Source organism: Oryctolagus cuniculus, chromosome 7, assembly GCF_964237555.1.
Source record: "Oryctolagus cuniculus chromosome 7, mOryCun1.1, whole genome shotgun sequence".
Lineage (NCBI taxonomy): Eukaryota > Metazoa > Chordata > Mammalia > Lagomorpha > Leporidae > Oryctolagus > Oryctolagus cuniculus.
Genome location: NC_091438.1, coordinates 130,525,974 through 130,549,692, shown reverse-complemented (window position 1 = coordinate 130,549,692; position 23,719 = coordinate 130,525,974). Strand labels below are relative to the sequence as shown.

The window sequence follows — 23,719 nt, the reverse complement described above, 5'->3', positions numbered from 1 at the left end:
TTGGTATTTTCTTTTTCTACTTAATACCATTGGTTGAACTCCTTAATTAATACAGAATTATTCTTAGTTGTTTGAATCCAATTGAAAATTGATCCCAGTAAAAAAATAAGAGTGGGAATAAGAGAGGGAGGAGATATACAGTTTGGCACACATTCCCTCAGATTTACCCCTAAGGGTAAAGCTAAAAATTTGTCATGGGACTCCAAATCCCATTAAGTTGGCAAGTACCAATGCCATCTTACTAGTTAAAGTGATCAGTTCACGTTCATAACTGATCATAAAGATAGGAATAAGTGTCAAAGGGTTCACATAAATAAGACCAAGTGTGTGCTAATAATAATAGATAGAATTAAAAAGGAGAGAATGATCCAACATGGGAAGCAGGCCACACAGCAAACTTACAGAATGACAAATGCCCTAAACAGCACTCTGGCCTCAGAATCAGCCTTTAAGGCATTCAGATCTGGCTAAAAAGCCCATGAGGGCACTTCATGAATGGAAAGCCAAGACACTGTGGCAAAAAATGATCTACATGAAAGATCTCTGTGAGTGAGATCCTGGTGGAAAGAAGGGGCCGTCAAAGAAGGAGGTAACTTTCTCTGAAGAGAGGAGAGAATGTGAGACCTGAGCCTGGATCAAGGTGCAACTATTTTAAATTAGGCCTCCATCTTGTAACTTGGGCCTGACCAGGCCCTGAACCCTGAGCCAGAAGCTCCTAAAAGTAAATAAATGAACTCCCCTTGTGATAAACTCTCCTAGCAATAGCCAATTAACAGATAATAGAGAAATACCTAGAGTTTCTGGTGTCTTCGCAGGGCAGATAAGGTGATTGATAGCTACCTGAGACCCTGCAGTTCAGTTCAGCACGTACACCCCATCAGCTCGGACCCTATGCTTCGGCCAATCAATTCAAAAGGCATCAACCCCAAAGCCATCCAACCACCTTTAGTAGGTCCGTTCCCGCCACTGGATGCACTAATCAGTTCTAGGAGATGTCCTTTGAATTTCCCGCAGGATGAGATGATTTGCTAAATGGTACCATGATGTATAAAATGTCTCTGAAAACCCTATAAAAACCCTGTTAACTGAAGGGTCGGGGCTCTCAATTCAGACCCGCTGCGTCGGTGTTGATTGAGAGACCAGGCCCGGACCTGCAATAAAACTCTCATGTGCTTTACAGCAGTATCGGCTCCTTGGTGGTCTTTGGGGATGACTGAACCGGGCATAACAAGAACTTCCACTTTGATGATGACCTTGTCTAAATAATGACAGAGTTTGTGTACTCAAGAGGCTTCCATAGCCTTGGCAGCTCATGACAAGTGCCTCAGGTGATCACTTACGTCATAAATAAGAGTGTCAATTGTTAAATCAATAAAGGAGTCACTTTGCACTTGCTCCCAATGTAGGACCTCTGTCTTTAATGAGTTGTACTATGAGAATTAATGGTAAAACCAATCTTCAAGCAGTACTTTGGACTTTTTGTGTCTGTGTGGGTGCAAAGTGTTGAAATCTTTACTCAGTATGGAGTTGATCTTCTGTATATATGGATAATTGAAAATGAATCTTGATGAAGAATGGAATGGGAGAGGGAGCAGGAGATGGGACTGCTTGGGGATAGGATGGTGGGTATGAGAGAAAGAACTGCTGTAATCCAAAAGTTGTACCTATGAAATTTATATTTATTAAATAAAAGCTTTCTATAAAATAATAAAAAAAATGGTGGTTCCTAGCTGGCTGCCAGCTGCACTGCACAGCTAGCTGCAGTGGTGTCTCTGTCTTCTCTCCTCTTGTTCTATGGAGTCTGTTGTGTTTTCATTTCATCACTGAAAATTTCTATCAGTCATACCCCTGGAAACAGGGTCCTTTGTTCTTTTCATATCCCAGAGCCAATATTTGTCAACTTTCTAAGTGACAAGCATTAGTCCAATACCAAAACCATTCAATGACATTATAGTATCCTTAAAGAACATAGAAGCACCTGTGAAAACACAGAGAATTAGAACTAACTTATTAGGTAGTAAAATTAAATAAGATGTACTTACCAACAATCCAACTTGGTTGCTTACCAACAATTGCTTACCAACAAGTCACTTGGTTGAATCAGTGACTGCATGGTTAATACCTTGCACCTGTTAGTAAGACTAACAGCTATGTATGCTCATGTGAATACATGACTGTGATATATTATTAAGTGACTAAATCAACTTGCGATATAATAACATTTGGATTTTTATATTTGTGATGTGTGATAGGGGCAGGGATAAGACCCATGGAACTATTATAAACTGGTATACAGGTATACACTGGTATGGCAGAAAAGTTGTAAAGACACTAGAATAATTGTGTGTAAGTAATTGATTCCCTGAGTCTTCTAAGTCCTCCATCTGCCCCAGCTGTTGCAGCTCCTTCTAGTCCTGGCCAACTCAGCCACTGAATAAATAATAATTGGCACAGCAAGGTATTCTCTGGGACTCTGCTCTAAAGGGATATTCTTATAGATGAGGTTCATGTTTTACCACTTGCTAAATACTATATATATATATATATATATATATATATATATATATATATTTAAAAGTATTTATTTATTTGAGAGGCAGAGAGAGAGAGAGAGAGCAAGCTCTTCCACTTGTTCATTATCTAAATGCCCAGAAGCCAGGAACTCAATCCAGGTCTTCCACGTAGGTGGCAGAAACCCAATTATTTGAGCCACTACCTGCTGCTTACCAGGGTCTACACTAACAGAAAACTAGGGTCAGGAGATAGAGCAAAGGATTCAACCCAGGCATTAGGAGCCAAGAATTAAACCCAGGCACTAGGACATGGGATATGGGTGTCTTAATCTGTGGGTTAAATGCCTCCCTCAGGTGGTGCTGTGGCTTAGTGGGTAAAGCCACCACCTGCAGTGCTGGCATCCCATATGGATGCCAGTTCAGGTCCTGCCTGCTCCACTTCCAGTCTAGCTCTCTTCTATGGTCTGGGAAAGCAGTGGAAAATGCCCCAGGTCCTTGGGCCCCTGCACCTTCATGGGAGACCTGGAAGAAGCTCCTGGCTCCTGGCTTTGGATCAGCACAGCTTCAGCCATTGTGGCCAATTGGGGAGTGAACCAGTGGGTGGGAGACCTCTCTCTCTCTGTCTCTCCTTCTCTGTGTAACTCTGACTTTCAAATAAATAAATAAATCTTTTAAAAAAAATGTACCTGCCTCCCTTGTTAAGAATTTTTAATCCAACATTTTTCTGTATATTAGTATATGCATATAAAATTTTTTGAAGAAAATTAACCAAATCTTAACAATATTATTTTGTGACAAGGTGTCAGTTAAAGATTGAATAAAAATTTCCACTTTGGGGCTGTTGTTGTGGTGCCCAACCTCATTGCTTGCCACACTGGCATCCCATATCAGAGTGTGGGTTAGAATCCAGCTGCTTGGCTTCTGATAAGCTCCCTGCTAATGTACATGGGAAGGCAGAGGAAGACAGCCCAAGCACTTGGGTCCCTGCCACTCACAAGGGGGACCCAGATGGAGTTTCTGGCTTCTGGCTTCTGCCTGGCCCAGCCCAGGCTGTTCATTTGGGGAATGAACCAGTGGATGGGTGGATGGATGGATGGATAGATGGATAGATGGATAGATGGATGGATAGATAGTTACATAGATACATAGATCTTTTTGAAAATGCTAGGGAGAACTTGCTAGGCTGTTTTGGTCCATGCTCATGAGCAGGCCCTTCCTTTGGCTGTGTGATTCATGGGTAAAGAAAGAGCACTTGTTCTGCCCTACCCAGCATGTGCAGCATCACAGGGGCACCCCAGGTGTGGTGGACTTTGCCTGGCAGCAAGGCTACAGAGAGAGCTTCGTGAGGGACATTCATCCACCACCCTGGCTGCAGTGCCCTGCTCGCAAGTGTTCTTGTGGGATCTGCACAGGTTTAAGAGGCAGAAGCAGCTCCCCTTCACCACCATGAGCATGCACACAGCCAGTTCAGGTGCTGCAGCAGAAGGCCCAGCTCCACACTGGTAATGTTCTCCCCATAGGCACCATGCCCAAGGGCAAGATTGTGTGCTGCCTGGAGAGGAAGCCTGAGGACCCTATGTCACCATCACTTCCCACAACCCTGAGACTAAGATGACCTGCATGAAGCTGCCTTCAGGCTCCAAGCTCATCTCTTGCCCACAGAGCTGTGGTTGCTGTGGTCGCTGGAGGTGGTTGGATTGGCAAACTCATTCTAAAGGCTAGCCGTGCCTACCACGAGTATAAATCAAAGAACTGCTGGCCATGTGTGTGGGTGTGGTCATGAGCCCTGTGGAGACCCCCTCAGAGGGAGCAGCCCTCAGCACACGAGTCAGCCCTTCACATCCACAGGGATGCACCTGCTGGCCACAAAGGGTCTCATTGTGATCTGCAGGACTGGGCATCTTCAGGGAGCCAAGACTGTGCAGGAGAACAAGATTAAGGGTGAGAGGTTCAATGTCCTTCTGCCAATAGGCTGTGCAAGAGAAAAATAGAGCATGATGTACAATTTCAGGAAAGTTATAGGCAGCAAGTAGCAAGTTTATATTATTGAAATGATAACTTGGAAAGTACAGGTCTTAACATGAAGTGCTGAGTTGAGAGAGAGCAATGATATTATGGGCAGTGGTGCAGACAGAAAGATGGTTTAATTTTTTTAAAGATTTTATTTATTTGATTGACAGGTAGAGTTACCGACAGAGAGAGAGAGAGAAAGGTCTTCCTTCCATTGGTTCACTCTCCAAATGGCTGCAACAGCCAGAGCTGTGTCGATCCAAAGCCAGGAGCCAGGAGCTTCTTCCAGGTCCCCAATGTGGGTGCAGGGGCCCAAGCACTTGGGCCATCTTCTGCTGCTTTCCCAGGCCACAGCAGAGAGCTGGATTGGAAGAGGAGCAACCAGGACTAGAACCGGCACCCATATGGGATGCCGGTGCCACAGGCGGAGGATTAACCTAGTGCACCACAGCGCCGGCCCCAGAAAAATGGTTTTAAATACTCAACTTTATTTAACTCGAAAATTCACTCCCTGCTCTTAGGTGTGATCTTATGAAGGTCTTATTGTTGATGAGTGGAAGAGAAGTGTCCAACAGGTATATAAAAGAGGCAGAATGGAAAGCAAGCTAGGAAGATGACTTTCTTGATGGTTTAGCTTTTAGAAGGTAGGCTCAATTGTTTAGAATTCCAGGCCCAAGAAGGGTCTGTGTTACTGGAAACCTATACTCAGAATGTCCAGCACATTAGTATAGTGTAAGAAATACAAAACTTGGGGCTGGTGCTGTGGCATAGTGGGTAAAGCCCCCATATTCAGTGCTGGCATCCCATATGAGTGCTGGTTTGAGTCCCAACTGCTCCACTTCCAGTCCAGCTCACTGCTATGGCCTGGGAAAGCAGTAGAAGATGGCCTAAGTCCTTGGGCCTCTGAACCCATGTGGGAGACATGGAAGAAGCTCCTGGCTCCGGGCTTTGGATAGGCACAGCTCCAGCCTTTGTGGCCACCTGGGGAGTGTAATAGCAGATGGAAGACCTCTGTCTCTCTGCCTCTGTAACTCCACCTTTCAAATAAATAAATAAATCTTTAAAAACGAAGAAGGAGGAGGAGAAGAAACCTTATTTAAAAAAATACAAAGCTTTCTGTTCTGCTTCAACAGTTTGGTAGAAAATTCTGGGACTAGAGAGTCTAGCCACTGTCCTGTGGAGAGAGCCCCATACAGACACATGGTGGGACTGACAAGGGAGCAGGACTAGCCCTACCCCAAACTAAGGCTTTGATCCAGCCATGTAAACTGTGTTCTCTCTATTTTAGATGCAATTGACCTACAGAAAGCAAAAGAACATAATCAGAGACTGGATGAGGAAATACTGACTTTAAGAAATCGGGTTCGATCACTTGACTCAGAAAAAAAGGTGCTTGGGGAAATGGTAAGTTTGATTTAATCCTTAGAATGTGTAAACAATAACAATATTGTATTTGATTTAGTCCTTAAATATGTATACAAAAACAATCAGTAGCTTGAACAATGTAGATAGTGCTTGAGTTGGCCATTAGTGAGATCTGATCCTGGTGACTGTAACATTCCAGTTAGATGCCAACTTTGGCCTTACATGCATTATATCAATATTTATATTTTATACATTTTAACACTTGTGCTAAGCAGTAAGATTAATGTTTAAGTATAAATCTAGTATTTTTTTTCCTTTTAGTAAGGATCTAGAAAATAGTTTGTAGTTAACATATTTGCTCTAATAGGATTAAGTTTGACATTTCTGATATAAATCTTTAGTTGTATCCTAGTTTTTAAACTATTTCTCCTTAGCAATTTATTGATTTTAATATATACTTCCAGAATTTGGAAGTTTATTTATTTTAGTTCATACTCATTTCACAATTTTATCTCTAGTGTCAAACAGAATGCTTGGCATAATACTAGGTGCACAAGAGATTTTATTGCAAGAATGAATAAGTACTCATTAGAATGACTATTATCAAAACTATAGAAAATAACAAATACAGATAAAAATGTGGAAAAATTGGAACCTCTGGGCATTGCTGGTTGGAATATAAAGTACTACAGCCACTGTGAAAAACAGTATGACAATTCTTTCAAAAGTAAATTGTCATGTGATCTCACAATCCCACTTCTGTGTATATATCCAAAAGATTTTATAACAGAGACTCAAAGATATGTGTATTTACCCACATTCATAACAGCATTATTCACAATAGCCAAAGATGGCAGCAACTCAAGCATCCATTGATAGATGGATCGATAGATGAGCAAAATACAGTATATATACAATGGAATATTATTCAATCTTGAAAATACAGGAATTCTGACACATGCTATAACATGGGTGAATTTTTTTATTTTATTTTTTTTCTTTTTTTTTTAACTTTTATTTAATGAATATAAATTTCCAAAGTACGATTTATGGATTACAATGGCTTCCCCCACATACCGTCCCTCCCACCCACTACCCTCCCCTTTCCCACTCCCTCTCCCCTTCCATTCACATCAAGATTCATTTTCGATTATCTTAATATACAGAAGATCAGCTTAGTATACATTAAGTATGGATTTCAACAGTTTGCTCCCACACAGAAACATAAAGTGAAAAATAATAGATGATTTTTTTAAATGATGATGAAATCAGAGCAGACCTATTGTCATGTTTAATCCCAGTGAGAGTCAAGTTGGGAATTGATAATTTTTTTTTTTTTTTTACAGAGGATCAGTTTAGTATGCATTAAGTAAAGATTTCAACAGTTTGCACCCCCATAGAAACACAAAGTGAAATATATTGTTTGAGTACTCATTATAGCATTAAATCTCAATACACAGCACATTAAGGACAGAGATCCTACATGAGGAGTAAGTGCACAGTGACTCCTGTTGTTGACTTTACCAATTGACACTCCTGTCTATGGCATCAGTAGTCTCCCTATGCTCCGGTCATGAGTTTCCAAGGCTATGGAAGCCCTCTGAGTTCTCCGATTCTTATCTTGTTTAGACAAGGTCATAGTCAAAGTGGAGGTTCTCTCCTCCCTTCAGAGAAAGGTACCTCCTTCTTTGAAGACCTGTTCTTTCCACTGGGATCTCACTCGCAGAGATCTTTTGCCAGAGTGTCTTGGCTTTCCATGCCTGAAATACTCTCATGGGCTTTTCAGCCAGATCCGAATGCCTTTAGGGCTGATTCTGAGGCCAGAGTGCTATTTAGGACATCTGCCATTCTATGAGTCTGCTGAGTATCTCACTTCCCATGTTGGATCACTCTCCCCTTTATTTATTCCATCGGTTAGTGTTAGCAGGTACTAGACTTGTTTATGTGCTCCCTTTGACTCTTAGTCCTTTCATTATGATCAATTGTGAACTGAAATTGATCACTTGGACTAGTGAGATGGCATTGGTACATGCCACCTTGATGGGATTGAATTGGAATCCCCTGGTATGTTTTTAAGTCTACCATTTGGGGCAAGTCAGCTTGAGCATGTCCCAAATTATACATCTCTTCCCTCTCTTATTCCCACTCTTATGTTTAACAGGGATCTCATTTCAGTTAATTTTTAACACTTAAGAATAACTGTGTATTAATTACAGAATTAAACCAGTCATATTAAGTAGAACAGACAAAAAAACTACTAAGAGGGATAATGTATTAAGTTGTTCATTAACAGTCAGGACTATGCTGATCAAGTCACCGTTTCCCATAGAGTCCGTTTTTATTCATTTGAAAGACAAAGTTACAGAGAGGCAGAGAGAGAGAGAGAGAGAGAGAGAGAGAGAGAGAGAAGTCTTCCAATTGCTGGTTCAATCCCCAAATGGCCACAATGGCCGGAGCTGAGCTAATCCTAAGCCAGGAGCCTAGAGCTTCCTCCAGGTCTTCCCATGTGGGTGCAGGGGCCCAAGGACTTGGGCTATCTTCTACTGCTTTCCAATCCATAGCAGAGAGCTGGATTGGAAGTGGAGCAGCCAGGACTCGAACTGGTGCCCATTGGGATGCCAGCACTGCAGGTGGATGCCTTTACCCACTGTACCACAGCACTGGGCTCCCATCCCCTACCCTCTGAATGTATTTGAAGACACTATTCCAAATGAAATAACACACTCACAAAAGGACGAATCCTGTATGATTCCATTTATATTAGGCACTTAGGACAGTCAAAATCATAGACACAGGGAGTAGAATCATGGTTGCCAGGGCCTACGGGAGAGAATAATGTGGAGTTATTTTTTAACGAGTATAGAGTTTCAATGCAAAATGAAAAGAGTTCTGAGGGGGAGGGCAGTATTTTGGTGCAATGGGTTGAGTCTCTGCATCCAACACTGGCATCCTATATGAGTCATTCAAGTCCCTGGTGTTCCACTTCCAATCCAGCTCCCTGATAATGCACCTGGGAAAGCAACAGAAGATGGTCCAAGTACTTGAGCCCCTGCCATCTTCATGAGAGACCTGGTTGGAGTTTCAGGCTCCTGATTTTGTCCTGGCCCAGCCCTGGCTATTACAGCCATTTGGAGAGCGAACCAACATATGGAAGATTTCTCTCTGTATCTTCCTCTCAGTCTATAACTCCACCTTTCAAATAACTACAGTAAATCTTTACCAAAAAGGAAAAAAAAAGTTCTGGAGATGGATAGTGGTGATGCTTGTTCAACAATGCGAATCTGATCGTTACCACTGAACCATGAACTTAAAAATGTTTAAAATGGGAGGCAGTGTTTGGCATTACGTGGTTAAGGTGCTACTTGGGATAGTTGCATCCCGTGTTGGAGTGACTGGGTTCAAGTCCTGACTCCACTTCTGATTCCAACTTTCTGCTAATGAACACCCTGAAAGGTAGCAGGTAATGCACCACATAAGAGTCTCAGATTGAGTTCCTGTCTCCTGGCTTTGGTCTAGCCCTGCCCTGGCTGTTGTGGGCATTTGGAAAATGAACCAGAGGATGAGAGAAATATCTCTCAAATAAAAAATGTTATTAAATTATTAAAATGCTAAATAAGTAATGCTGTAAAATGCAATTATAGAAAAGGATAAATAAAACAATGGAGATTACTCAAGTTGTCTTATTATTGATAAATTTATGTATCTAACACACGTATGATTGTATTTTGTGTGTGTGTGTATATATATGTGTGTGTGTGCGAGAAAGAGAGAGAGAGAGACAGAAAGAGAGGGAGGGGGGTGAGTTCTGGAAGGGTGTATCCAAGCAGTGTTACTTTGAGGAAGAAAAGAATTGTTACATGGGGGAAAATGCACTTTTTATTTTGTAGCTATGTGTTGTTGAAATTTTGCAAGAAGAATGTATTCATGTACTGTGTATTTTAAAACAAAACAATATTGTCATCAAACAAAAATTAGGAAGTCTACAAACTGCTTACTTTTGTATTAAAGGTTGAAAGACTTAAAGGAGCGATGTGTGAATCTCAAGAGAATAAACAACTTGGAAACCACTCCCCTGGAAAAGCTGCAGGTGCTGAACAGAGAGTACAGGTATTTTAAGTTCTCTTCCTTCTGATTTCTAATTTTTTGGTGAGTTGCATTTTTATAGAGTATACTAGACCAATTGATGCTAAACATTTGCTGTCTTTTTACTGGACTGCTTTTTTTTTCTTTCTTCTTCTTCTTCTTCTTTTTTTTTTTTTTTTTTTTTTTTTTTTTGTTATTGCACAACCAGTTAGAGTAGAAGAAGTTGAAGTACAGAAGATGTGTTTCTGTTCACTTCTTCCCCACAAAGAGCAATTAACTCAATAATATAGTGGATTTTTGCTTTACACACAGACACACACACACAAGAACATTACAAATATACAACCAATTTGAGCATTTTAAATGATCACATACAGTTGGTTTGTAGAATCAGCCAATCCTGGGGCCTGGGTGTAGTTGGAACCATACCAGACATAATAAAATATGGTAGAGAATGACTGAGGTGAAGGCCTTTATGTGTACAGCCTCTAGTTACTTCTGCATGATTAGTCTCTGAACTAGTGGGCAAAGCAGTCCAACCTAAGACAGACTGAAGCGGGCACTAATGTCCATTTAGTAGACCTGTTGGCGGTATCTCACTGTGGTTTTAATTGCCTTTTGAGTGTTTCTGATGACAATGAATATGTTTTAATGTGTTCATTGGCCATCTGTGTTATGCTTTTACAGAGCATCTGTTCAAATCTTATGCTCAGTTTTAATTGGGTCACATGCATTCCTTATATTGAATTGGAGAAATTCCTTATGTATCTTGCATTCCAGTCCTTTGTTAGGTTATGTACAAGAGGTCTTCAAGAAGTTTGTGGAAAGTGGAATTAAAAGATTGGCTTATTTGGGTGCAAAAAATTTGAAATCCACACATAGTTTTTTCACAACATGTGTTTTCCATGAACTTGTTGAAGACTTGTATTACAAATGATTTCTCCCAGTCTGTGTCATGTCTTTTCATTTTCTTAAAAGTATTTTATGAAGAATAGAGGTTAAAAATTTGAGGACAATTCATCAATATTTTCCTTTATAATTTTGCAATAAGATATAAAAGACTAAGAAGTGTTTGTCTACCATAAAGGCACAGAAGATGTTTCTTATCCTTTCTTCTAAAAAATTTACAATTTTAGCTTCCTGATTTAGTCTTTTGATGTATTTCAGATAATTGTATATACTGTGAAATAAGGGTTATGTTTCATTTATTTTCAATTGTATATCCAGTTATTCCAGAAACATGTTGAAAGTCAGTTGTTTCCTTCTTCTGGGTTTTATGATTTATTTCAAAGATATATTTATTTTTTTGTTTGAAAGACTAAGTGACAGAAAAAGAGGGAGAAAAAAAGAAAGATCTTCCATCTACTGGTTCATTCCACAAATGCTCACAACAGCTAGGCCTGGGCCATGCTGAAGCCAAGAACCAGGAACTCCACCAGGTTTCTCATGTGGGTAGCAGGGACTCAAGCCATGATTTCCTGCTTCCCAAGTGCATCAGCAGAAATGTGGGCTTGTCCTGCAAGGCCCACACTTTTGAGATGGTGGGGCGACAGCGTCCTTTGACAAGAAGTACCAGAGACAGTTTCAGTGAACATGTCCGTTTATTAACAGTCAGGCATGGCATGAGGTGATGGCATCAGGACCGGGGACTAAGTACATGGAGTGGAAATTTGAAGGGAGTGCTCAGAAGACAAAGTCAGCTGTTCTGCAGGAGCAGGAAGGCATCCTGGAAGACACATGTGAAGATGGAATCTCTGAAAGCTCCCAGCTTCTGCAGATTGACATGGGATGCAAGTGCAGTGAGAGAGAGACCCTACCCACAGGCAGTGCATCATAGTGCTCAAAAAATGTCCAGAGGAAACAGAGGCGTTGGGAAAAAATCGTTGCAGCAAAGAAGAGTAAAAGAAGAAAAAGAAAGAAAAGCCAATCATGCAGAAACTCCAGACATCTGCCCCAGCACGTTTTCTGAGAGCCTTAACCCAAGGACCAAGATTGTATTGATTTGAGTATGACCCACCATATGTCAAAGAAGCAACTGAGTAGACTGGCTGGACAGATCTGAAGGTTGTATGGTTCAAACGAGAAGGCTGACAGGCCATTTTGGGTCTACCTCACTGAGTTTACAACAGACAGCCCCTCTATAAAGAGTGTTTGCGGATGAATGATGGATTTGCTGGTTACCTGCTAGACATAACAGAAGAAAACTACTTTAACTTATTTCCTTTGGAAACCCTAGTTTACCTGACTCCTGACTCAGAACATGCTTTTGAAGATGTTACTCTAAACAAAGTTTACATCCTTAATGGACTTGTGGATGAAAGTATTCAGAAGAAAGTAATATTTCAAAAGGCTTGGGAACACTCTGTCAAGACAGCCTGCTTGAAAATACAGGAATTCATGGTCAGATGCAAGAATCGGAAAAACTATCATTCAGAGATACTGGCCATCAACCAAGTATTTGATGTCCTGGCCACTTACTCTGAGACTCACAATTGGCCTGAAGCCTTGAAGAAAGGAGTCTTTAGGAAAAGGCTATGTTGTGCGCCGTTCGGTAGAATGATGGACAGTCTAACACTGCAGCTGCTGCAGTCGTCCTCACCAAAGAGCAGGGTAGAGGGTGGCAGTGGACACACTTACCTTTACTTGATGTCTTTGATCTTCATAGGATATAACCTACCAATGACAGGGACCACATTTTATGCCCTTCTTATCTCCTATAGTGCCTAGCTTACCAAAAGTGACTAGATATATTTTAAGTAAAAATTTTACATAACAGTTAGCCCTAAAACTACATGGCTCTGTATGTGTTGATTCACCTGTCCCTGTTTGTCAAAGACTTAGAGACTGTTTATTGTTACATCAAGAATTGAATTTTCACTAAATTGGCATCATAAAAATGTATGCAGTTCTCTGGCTTCTTCTGATCATGCTGATTTTTCCCACAACTCAGTAATGAGCTTTAAACAGCTTTGTAAGGAATAGCCTGTCCCAACCTGGTTCTCCGTTGAGACCCCACAGCACTTTGTTCCCTCCTGTGGCTCTTGCCCTGTTCTCCCTTGTTCTGAGTATGGGCAAAGAGAGCTTCTCTCTTCCCAATGGCAGGATCCTAGCAAGAGGATTTGTATTAATAGCCCTGTATCCTTCTTAGACTTTTACAAACTAGATTCTTCACATAGAGTAGTCCTCTCTTATCCACAGTTAATTGGGGTCAAGATAATTGATAAATCCCAGAAATAAATAATTCATGTTTTAATCACTTAAAAAAAACAACCAGGCACAAGCTTTTATAGGGCAGGCAAAGGGGAGTAGCTAGCTCAGTGCAACACTAATTCTATAGGATAAAGCAGATACTGGCACCTCTACTCTTCTCCAATTAGCTTGAAGGTCATGGAGCCTACATAGCCTTCCTGATGGTCTTATAGGTCTTGGCCACACTCAGGAGCCATTTACCTAGTACAAGGCCCTTCAACAGGAAGTGGGGTGGGGGAAATGTGCCTGGGGTCACTACCACCCGTCAGCAGTCGGGTCATGGGTGGATCTCAGTGTGCTGAGTCCTCAACCAGGGTTTTCCCCTAGAGGCATGGTGTGCCATGCCCTCTTGACCTCCTGCATAGGCTAGGCAGGCAGTCTTCTGGCCAGGCATTGGATCACGCACATAGGAATCTGAATCAGAAGTGGAACAGCTTAGACTCAAACTAGCATAACCCACTATATCACAACGCCTGACCTGATAGTGTTATCTTGATATTTAAACACTTCTAGTTTTCTTTTTTTAAAGATAGATTGAGGCCAGCACTGTGGCTCAATAGGCTAATCCTCCACCTTGCAGCGCCAGCACTCTGGGTTCTAGTCCCGGTCGGGGCACCGGATTGTGTCCCGGTTGCCCCTCTTCTGGGCCAGCTCTCTGCTATGGCCCGGGAGTGCAGTAGAGGATGGCCCAAGTCCTTGGGCCCTGCACCCGCATGGGAGACCAGGAAAAGCACCTGGCTCCTGGCTTTGGATCAGCATGATGCGCCGGCCGCAGCACGCCGGCTGCGGCGGCCATCGGAGGATGAACCAATGGCAAAAGGAAGACCTTTCTCTCTTTCTCTCTCTCTCTCTCACTGTCCACTCTGCCTGTCAAAAAAAATAAATAAATAAAAATAAAAGATAGATTTATTTATTTATTTATTTGAAAGTCAGAGTAACACAGAGAAAGGAGGAGAGGCAGAGAGAGAGGTCTTCCATCTGCTGGTTCACTCCCCAGTTGGCTGCAATGGCCAGAGCTGTGCTGATCTGAAGCCAGGAGCCAGGAGCTTCCTCTGGATCTTCCCACATGGGTACAGGGGCCCAAGGACTTGGACCATCTTGTTCTGCTTTCCCAGGCCATAGCAGAGAGCTGGATCAGAATTGGAGCAGCTGGGACTCGAACTGTCACCCATATGGGATACTGACAGTGCAGGTGGCGGCTTTACCTGCTACACCACAGCGCCAGCTTTACCTGCTACACCACAGCGCTGACCCCTAAACACTTTTAATTTTCATGAAGTAAATTTGTTTATTTCATTTGGTGCTGTCTGTGTCTTTGATGTCATATCCAAGAAACCATCATCAAATATAACATCATGAAACTTTTCCCTTAAGTTTTTTTCTTAAGTGTTTTAGTTTCACAATTTTATCCCTTCCAGATTTTTTTTAATCCACTTTGAGTTAATTTTCATCTATGATATAAGGCAAGGGCTCAACTTCATTATTTTCATGTAGATGTTGTTTCCAATCATCATTTGTTTCCTTTATCCATTGAATGAATGCTTTGGCACCCTTGTTGAAAATTATTTGACTGTGCATGCAAGGACTTATTTTTAGACTGTCTGTTTTATTCCCTGGGTATATATTTTTATGCCAGTACCACACTATATTTTAAAAGATTTATTTATTTGAAAGTCAGAGTTACACAGAGAGAGGAGAGGCAGAGATGAAAAGAGAGGTCTTCAATCTGCTGGTTCACTCCCCATTTGGCTGCAATGGCTGGATCTGTACTGATCCAAAGCCAGGAGCCAGGAGCTTCTTCTGGGTCTTCCCTTGTGGTTTCAGATGTCCAAGGACTTGGGCCATCTTATACTGCTTTCCCAGGCCATATAGTACCACACTATTTTTGATACTGCAGCTTTAAATTAAGTTTTAAGATAATGAAATATGCATCCTCCAAATTTTTTTTCTCAATTGTTTTTGGATATTTGGGGCTCCTTTGAGATTTCATATGAATTTTAGGTCAGATTTTTCTACTTAGAAAGCATTGGGATTTTGGTAAGTATTGCATTGAATCCATAGACAGCTTTGGGCAGTGTTGATGTTTTAACAATATTAAATCTTTTAATCCATATTTATTCCTATCTTCTTTAATTTTTTTCAGCATGTTTTGTAGTTTCCATTGTACAAGTCTTTCACCATTAATTCCTGAGTATTTTATTGTCTTTGATACTATTGTTAAGTGAAATTGCTTTCTTAATTTCCTTTTCAGATCGCTCATTGTTAGTGTACAGCAGGGATGGGGAATGTTTGGCCCGTGGGCCATGTAAGGCCTACAAAATCATTTGGTCTGGCCTAGCCAAAGTAATCACAAGCAGGACTCCAAATTCAGTAAATCTATAGCAGCCTAATTTTTAAGTTGATAATTTTGTATGGCCCACAAATGATGTTATAAACATCCAAATGCCCCTTGACAGAAAAAACATTCCCCCTAGAAATGCAGCTGAGTTCTGTGTATTGACTTCGCATGCTGCTGCTATGCTTGATTTTTTTAAGTTCTAAAAGGTCTTTTGGGGAAGTGGGGGAGATGAGCACTGTGGTGCAGTGAGATAAGCCACCACTTGGGACAACCACATCCCATACCAGAGTGCTGGTTCAAGTCCCACCTACTTTGCTTCCCATCTAGCTCCCTACTAATACATTGGGGAGATAGCAAATGATAGCCCAAGTACTTGAGTCTTTGCTGCCCACATGGGAGAGCTGGATGAAGTTCCTGGCTCCTGGCTTCTACCTGGCCACCCTGGCTGTTGCAGCCATTTGGGGAGTAAACCAGCAGATGAAAGCTCACTCACTCTCTGTCTCCCTTCCTTTCAAATAAATCAATCAATCTTAAAAAAAAATAAAAGTTTTTTAATGAAATCTTTAGGGTGTCTACATTCAAGATTATATCATATGCAAACAGAACTAATTTTATTTCTTACTTTCCAAGTTGAATGCCTTTTATTTCTTGTCTAATTGCTTTTCCTAATAATTCTAGTAGTGTGTCGAATAGAAATGTTAGCTGTGGACATCTTTGCCTGATCTTAGAGGAAAATTTTTCAGTCTTTCATCCTTAAGGACAATGCTCACTGTGGGTTTTTCACATATGGATTTTCTTAAGTTGAGGTAGTTTCCTTCTGTTCTAAGTTTGTTGAGTATTTTTTTTCATGAAAGGAAAATTTCATGAAAGGAAATTGATGCATTTTCTGCATCAATTGATATGATTGTGTGGTTTCATTCTGCTAATATTGTATATTACATTGATTGAGTTTTGTATGCTAAACCATCTTTGATTCTAGTAATAAATTCTTTTTGGATATGATTTACAGTCCTTTAGACTGCAGAATTCAGTTTGTTAATATATCATTGAAGATTTTTTTTCATCAGTGTTCATAGGGATACTGTTTTGTAGTTTTCTTGTGGTATCTTTTTAAATTTATTTATTTGGGAGACAGAGAGACATACGGAGAAACAAAGAGAAAAACTCCCAACCAATGAATGATTCACTCCCCAAATGCCCACAATGGCCTGGGCTAGACCAGGTTGAAGTCAGGACTGGGTCTCCTCTGTGAGTAGTAAGGACCCAACTTATGTAACGTGCTGTCTCCCAGCATGCGCATTATCATATCAAGCTGGAATCAGGAGCGGAGCCAGGACTCAAACCCAGGCACTCCAATATGGGATGCAAGTGTCCCAACTGCCAACTAAACTGCTGGGCCAAATGCCCCCATTTTGTGGCGTCTATCTGGCTTTGCTTTCAAGGTAATGCTGGTCTCTTAGAATGTGTTAAGAAGTAGACCTCCCTCCCCCGCTTCAATTGTTTCAGAAAATGAGGAGTGGCATTATTTCTTTAAATGTTAGTAGAATTCACAGTGAAGTCATCATATCTGGGGATATCTTTGTTGGGAGTTTTTGGTTACCTATTCAGTCTCCTTCTTAGCCTTGTCAGATTTTCTATTTCTTTGTGATTTAGTTGTGGTAGGTCTTGTGTTTCTGGGATTTTGTCTATTTCATGTCAGTTGTCCAATTTGTTGGCATACAATTGCTCATAGTGCTCTCTTACAATCACTTTTAGTTCTGTAGAATATGTAGTAATGTTCTCACTTTCATTTCTGGTATAATCAATTTGAGTCTTATCTTTTTTTTTAGTCAACATAGTTAAAGGTTTGTCAATTTTGTTGATCTTTTCAAAGAACAAACTTTTGATTTTGTTTATTTTTCCTATTATTTTATTTTCTTTTTTATTATCTTTCATATAATTGATATTATTTCCTTTCTTCTAGTTTTGGGTTTATTTTGTTCTTTTTCTAGTTCTTTTTCATAATTTCTAAGAACATTTATTTATTATTTACTTTATTCATTTGAAAGGCAGAGAAACAGAAAAAAAGAAGAGAAGGAGAGACAGAGATATCTCTCACCTGTTCATTCACTCCCTGAATGCCCATGACAGCCAAAGCTAGGCCAGGCTGAAGCCAGGAGCCAGGAAGTCTATCCTGGTCTTCCACGTGGGTTACAGGGGCCCAAGCTAAAATGGAGAGCAGAAGCAGGACCCAAGCTCAAGCACTCCAATAATAATACTTGGATGTATTATTATTAAAAACATAATACTAGATTTTATAATTGCCAATATGTTTACCTTTACTGAGAATTTTATTCATTTCATAGGACTTTGGTTAGTATATACTCTCCTTTCTTTTTTTCTTTTTAAAAAGATGTATTTATTTACTTGAAAGTCAGAATTACACAGAAAAGGAGAGGCAGAGAGACAGAGAGGTCTTCCATCCACTGGTTCACTCCCCAATTGGCTGCAATGGCCAGAGCTGCGCCAATCTGAAGCTAGGAGCCAGGAGCTTCCTCCAGGTCTTCCCATGCAGGTGTGGAGGCCCAAGAACTTGGGCCATCTTCTACTGCTTTCCCAGGCCATTGCAGAGAGCTGGATTGGAAGTGGAGCAGCTGGGACTTGAACTGGGCTGGGATGCTGGCACTGCAGGCAACGGTTTTACCCACTATGCCACAGCACCAACCCCCTACTCTCCTTTCGTTTTCACAGGAATCCTTTACTGTTTATTGTCATGTAATGATAATAAACTCCCTTAGTTTTTGTTTAACTGAGAATACCTTAATTTCTCCCTCACTTTTGAAGGACAGTTTTACTACATCGTTCTTGCTGCTCTCAAGGTTTTCTCCTTGTCTTTGGCTTGATAATTTGATTATAATGCATCTCATGGTTCTCTTTAAGTTCATCTTATTTGGAATTTGTTAAGCTTCTTGGATGTTTATATTCATGCCTTTCATAAAATTTAGATAGTTTTTAGCCATTATTTCTTCAAATAATATCTCTCTGCCTCTTTCTCTGACCATTCTTCTGGAACTCCCCCAATGTGTATGTTGGTCCACTTGATAGTGTCCCATAGGTGCCTTGGATACTATTCACTTTTATTAAGTTTCCCCATTTGTTCCTCAAACTCAGTAATTTCAGTTGTCCTATCTTTAATCTGAATCTTTTGCCTGCTCACATTTACCTTTGATTCTATCTAGTGAATTTTTATTTTAGTTATTGTACTTTTTAGCTCTAAAATTGCTTTTTGTTTTCTGTTTTCTAAAAATATTTTTATTGGAACCAGCACTGTGGAATAGTAAGTTAAGCCTTTGCCTGTGGTGCTGGCATCACATATGGGTGCCAGTTCAAATCCCAGATGCTCCACTTCCAATCCAGTTCCCTGCTAATGGCCTAAGAAAGCAGCAGAAGATGGCCCAAGTGCTTGGGCCCCTGTACCCATGAGGAAGACCCAGAAGAAGCTCCTGCTTCAGACTGGCCCAGCTCCAGCCACTGCAGCCATTTGGGAAGTGAACCAGTGCATGGAAGACCTCTCTCTGTCTATCTGTCTCTTTCTGTAACTCAGCTTCTTAAATAAATAAATAAGTCTTTTAAAAAGTGTTATTGATATTCCTAAAACATTTTTAAAAATAAATTTAAATTTTTTGTGTATTTGAGAGGGAGAGAGAGAGAGAGAGTGAGTGTGTGTACGTGTGTGTGTGTGTTTGTTACCATCCACTGGTTCACCCCCCAAATGCCTACAGTGACCTCAGTCAGGCCAAAATTGGGAGCCAGGGATTTAATTCAGGTTTCTCACATGGGTGGCAGGAACTCAACCATTAAGGCTAATACTGTCAGCTCCTAGGACCTGCATTAGCAAGAAACTAGAATCAGGGGCAGGAGCCAGGAATTAAACCCAGGCACTCCAGTACAGGACAATAGAATCCAATATCTTAACCACTGGACCAAATTCCTGCCCCTCTTTACTAATATTTCTGTTTTGCTCAAAGATCATTTTCTTGACTTCACCCATGTCTCCTTTAGTTCTCTGAGCATCTTTTAAAAAAAAGATTTATTTATTTATTTGAAAGTCAGAGTTACACAGAGAGAGGAGAGGCGGAGAGAGAGAGGGGGGGGTCTTCCATCCGATGGTTCACTCCCCAATTGGCTGCAGTGGCCAGAGCACCAATCTGAAGCCAGGAGCCAGGAGCTTCCTCCAGGTCTTCCCATGCAGGTGTGGGGGCCCAAGAACTTGGGCCATCTTCTACTGCTTTCCCAGGCCATTGTAGAGAGCTGATCAGAAGTGGAGCAGCTGGGACTCAAACTGGTACCCATACGGGATGCCGACACTGCAGGCGGCAGCTTTTCCTGCTACATCACAGCACCAGCCCCTCTCTGAGCATCTATAATACAGCTGTTTTTAAGTCTTTGCCATAGAATCTTTTTCAGGGACAGTTTCTGTTTGTTTTCCTTTTGAATAAGCCATCTATGTCCCTGTTTCTTTGTATGCCTTGTGTTTTCTTAGGGTTGTTGAAAATTGGACTTTTGAATACAATATCACGGTGGCAGGCACTGTGGCACAGCAAGTTAAAGCCCTGGCTTGAAGCACTGGCATCCCATTTGGGCGCTGGTTCTAGTCCCGACTGCTCCTCTTCAGATCCAGCTCTCTGCTATGGACTGGGAAAGCAGTGGAGGATGGCTCAAGTCCTTGAGCCCCTGCACCCACGAGGGAGACCTGGAAGAAGCTCCTGGCTCCTGGCTTCAGATCAGCACAGCTTTGGCTGATGCGGCCATCTGGGGAGTGAACCAGCAGATGGAAGACCTCTCTCTGTGTCTCTACCTCTCTCTTTATCTCTGTCTTTCAAATAAATAAAATAAATCTTTATAAAGAATGAATACAATATCGTGGTAACACTGGAATCAGATTCCTTATCTTCCTCAGCGTTTGCTGTTTTTTGTTTTCATTTGGTTTTGTTTTTGAAAAGTTTTTTTTTTTAATTTGAGGTGCAAAAAGACTGAGAGACACAGACAGAGAGTGATCCTACATTGGCTGGTTCACTCCCAAGAGTCTCCAAATAGCTGGGGTTGGGCCACGCCAAAGCAGGAGCCTGGAACTCAGTCTGGGTCTCTGTGTGGGTGGCAGAACCCAACCACGTAAGCCATCATCACCTGCAATCTTCTAGGGTGCATACTAGTAGGAAGCTGGAGTAGGAAGCTGAATCAGAACTCAAACACAGGCACTCCAATATAGGATGTGGACTCTCAACCTCTATGTCAGATACCCTCCCCTGTTTTGCTTTTGATTGCCGTAGGATTTTTTTTTTTTTTTTTTTTTTGACAGGCAGAGTGGACAGTGAGAGAGAGAGACAGAGAGAGAAAGGTCTTCCTTTGCCGTTGGTTCACCCTCCAATGGCCGCCGCTGCAGCCGGCGCACCGCGCTGATCCTGGCAGGAGCCAGGAGCCAGGTGCTTTTCCTGGTCTCCCATGGGGTGCAGGGCCCAAGCACCTGGGCCATCCTCCACTGCACTCCCTGGCCATAGCAGAGAGCTGGCCTGGAAGAGGGGCAACCGGGACAGAATCCGGCGCCCCAACCGGGACTAGAACCCGGTGTGCCGGCGCCGCAAGGTGGAGGATTAGCCTATTGAGCCACGGCGCCGGCTGATTGCCGTAGGATTAACTGGAGGTATAAATTGGGTCTTTACTGAGCATGTTTCTTCCCTTTGGCATAGGTGATGATTTTCTACTTTCCCCTGCATTGCAGTTGCTTTTGGATCTCCTACTCTTTAGTGTCTGGCTTCTCAGAAGGGAAAAAGAGAAAAATGAAAGGGAAGCCAAAAAGGCTGGAGGTCCTTTAAATTCCCTGGATGTCAGTCAGGTTGGATGTGAAGGTGCAAAATGACTGCCCAGCTCAGTGTTGTCGCCTACAAAAGGAGAAGCAGCAATCATGCATCAGAACACAGATCCCCAGTACTTGAAGGACAGGGTCCTTGTTGTCCATCCTGGCTCCTCCAGGTTAAATGCAAGTCACTCAAGGAACTCATGCATGCTCCCTCATGGGACTAAGGGATAGAGGATGGATAGCTGCTGCTGAGCTGAGAGCTAAATTAAAGTTAACATCAATTTGTCATAAAAAAAAAGCTCCTCTAAACATTGCAAACCTTCAATAGATTCCAGAGTGCCAGAATAGCTACATCAGGCAGATTCCACCAGTGGTATTATTGTCCATTTGGGAAGACAGATGTCTGATGCTTCCTCTCTGTCATCTTCCTCTTGTCTTCATTCTTGGAGAATATTTTGCCAAGATACAGAATTTTAAGTTGACATTTTTCTTTCATTACTTTATAGATACCACTCCTTTGTCTACTTGCTTTCATGGTTTTTGACAAATCTGTAGTCAATTTTGTTTATGCATGCTGTTTCTTTTTTTTTTTCTGGCATTTGCAGCATTTTTTCAGTAGTTTTATTATAATTTGCCTTGGTTTTATTACTATTTACCTTGCTTAGAAGTATTTGAGTTTCTTGGTTCTGTAGGTTTATAGTTTTTATCAAATGCAGAAAAATTTTAGTCATTTTTTAAATATTATTTATTTGAAAGGCAGAGTGACAGATAGGGAGAAAGAGACGGGGGGTGGGGGGAGGGAGAGAGAATCTTCTATCCACCAGTTCATGGCTCAATTGACTAAAATAGCCAGGGTTGGAACTGGCTGATGACAGGATCCAGGAACTCCACCTGGGTCTCTGATGTGGGTGGCAAGGAACCAAGTATTTGGGCCATTATTCGCTACCTTCCAGATGGATTAGCGGGCAGCTAGATCAGAAGCAAACTATCCTGCATTTGAACCAACACTCAAATATGGGATTTGGGTGGCCCGAACAGCAACGTAACTGACTGTGCCACAGTGTCCACTTCTTGTTATTATTTTTTCCAAAAAATGTTTGTTACCCTGCTTCTGTGACTTCCACTACATATGCACTACATCTTTTGGTATGATATTCAAGGTTCTGTTCACTTGTTCCCAGTTTCTCTCCCTTTGTTTCAGTTTGATCACTTCTATCATTGTACCTTCAAGTCATTCACTTTTTTCTGTCATGTCTATTATGCTTCCAATTCCATCCAGTGAATTACTCATTTCACATACTGAATTTTCCATCTCTAGAAACTCTGTTAGTCATTTTTAGAAATATTTCCCAGAATCCGGCTGAAAAGCCCATGAGAGTATTTCAGGCATGGAAAGCCAAGACACTCTGGGTGAAAAAAAAAACAAAAACAAACAAAAAAACAAACAAACAAACAAAAAACCTAAATGAAAGATCTCCGCGAGTGAGATCCCAGTGGAAAGAATGGGTCATCAAAGAAGGAGGTACCTTTCTCTGAAGGGAGGAGAGAACTTCCACTTTGACCATGGCCTTGTATAAATATTATCAGAGTCAGTGAACTCAGGGGGTGTCGCTCCCCCTCTTCGTGGAGGAACGACACAGGACCCTGCGCTGTTCTTTTGTCTGCTCGGTCCTTCCCGGGTTTGCTGCTGGTCCCTCCTGGGTTGGCTGCCGATCCCTCCACCTCCACCTCTTTATTTAATGTATGCTAAACTGATCTTCTGTATATAAAGAGAATCAAAAATGAATCTTGATGTGAATGGAAGGGGAGAGGGAGTGGGAAAGGGGAAGGTTGCGGGTGGGAGGGACGTTATGGGGGGGAAGCCATTGTAATCCATAAGCTGTACTTTGGAAATTTATATTTATTAAATAAAAGTTAAAAAAAAAAAAGAAATATTTCCCAGAGCCAGCATTGTGGCCTAATGGCTAAAGCCTTTTGAGTCCTAGCTGTTCCACTTCTGATCCAACTCCCTGCCAATGTGCCTGGGAAAGTAGTGGAAAATGGCACAAGTGCTTGGGCCCCTACACCCACATGGGGGACCTGGAAGAAGCTTCGGGAATAGGAAGCCAAATCAGGACTCAAATCCAGGCACTCCAATATGTCTGGCCCATCCCTGGCCTTTGTAGCCATTTGGGGAGTGAACCAGAGGATGGAAGATCTTTTTTGATCTCTCTCTCTCACTCGTTCACTCTCTTTCTCTTTCTCCCTGAAACTCTTCCTTTCAAATGAATAGAATAAATCTTTAAATATATATACTATATATATATCTTCCATTTTAAAAATTAA

General features: G+C 41.5%; 1 protein-coding gene and 1 pseudogene across 1 annotated transcript in view; both read left to right on the top strand.

Moving 5' to 3' along the window:
• LOC138850668 (coiled-coil domain-containing protein 30-like) overlaps positions 1–11,402 on the top strand; it is a 46,080-nt gene extending 34,678 nt beyond the window's left edge. Inside the window, exons 5-7 of the mRNA XM_070078642.1 lie at positions 5,812–5,927; positions 9,897–9,995; positions 11,289–11,402. Of these exons, the coding sequence (XP_069934743.1) occupies positions 5,812–5,927; positions 9,897–9,995; positions 11,289–11,297 (224 nt within the window). The 3' untranslated portion in view covers positions 11,298–11,402. The remainder of the gene's footprint in view (positions 1–5,811; positions 5,928–9,896; positions 9,996–11,288) is intronic.
• Positions 11,403–11,601: 199 nt separating this feature from the next.
• LOC138850667 (tRNA methyltransferase 10 homolog B pseudogene) lies at positions 11,602–12,531 on the top strand (annotated as a pseudogene).
• The last annotated feature ends 11,188 nt before the right edge of the window (positions 12,532–23,719 follow it).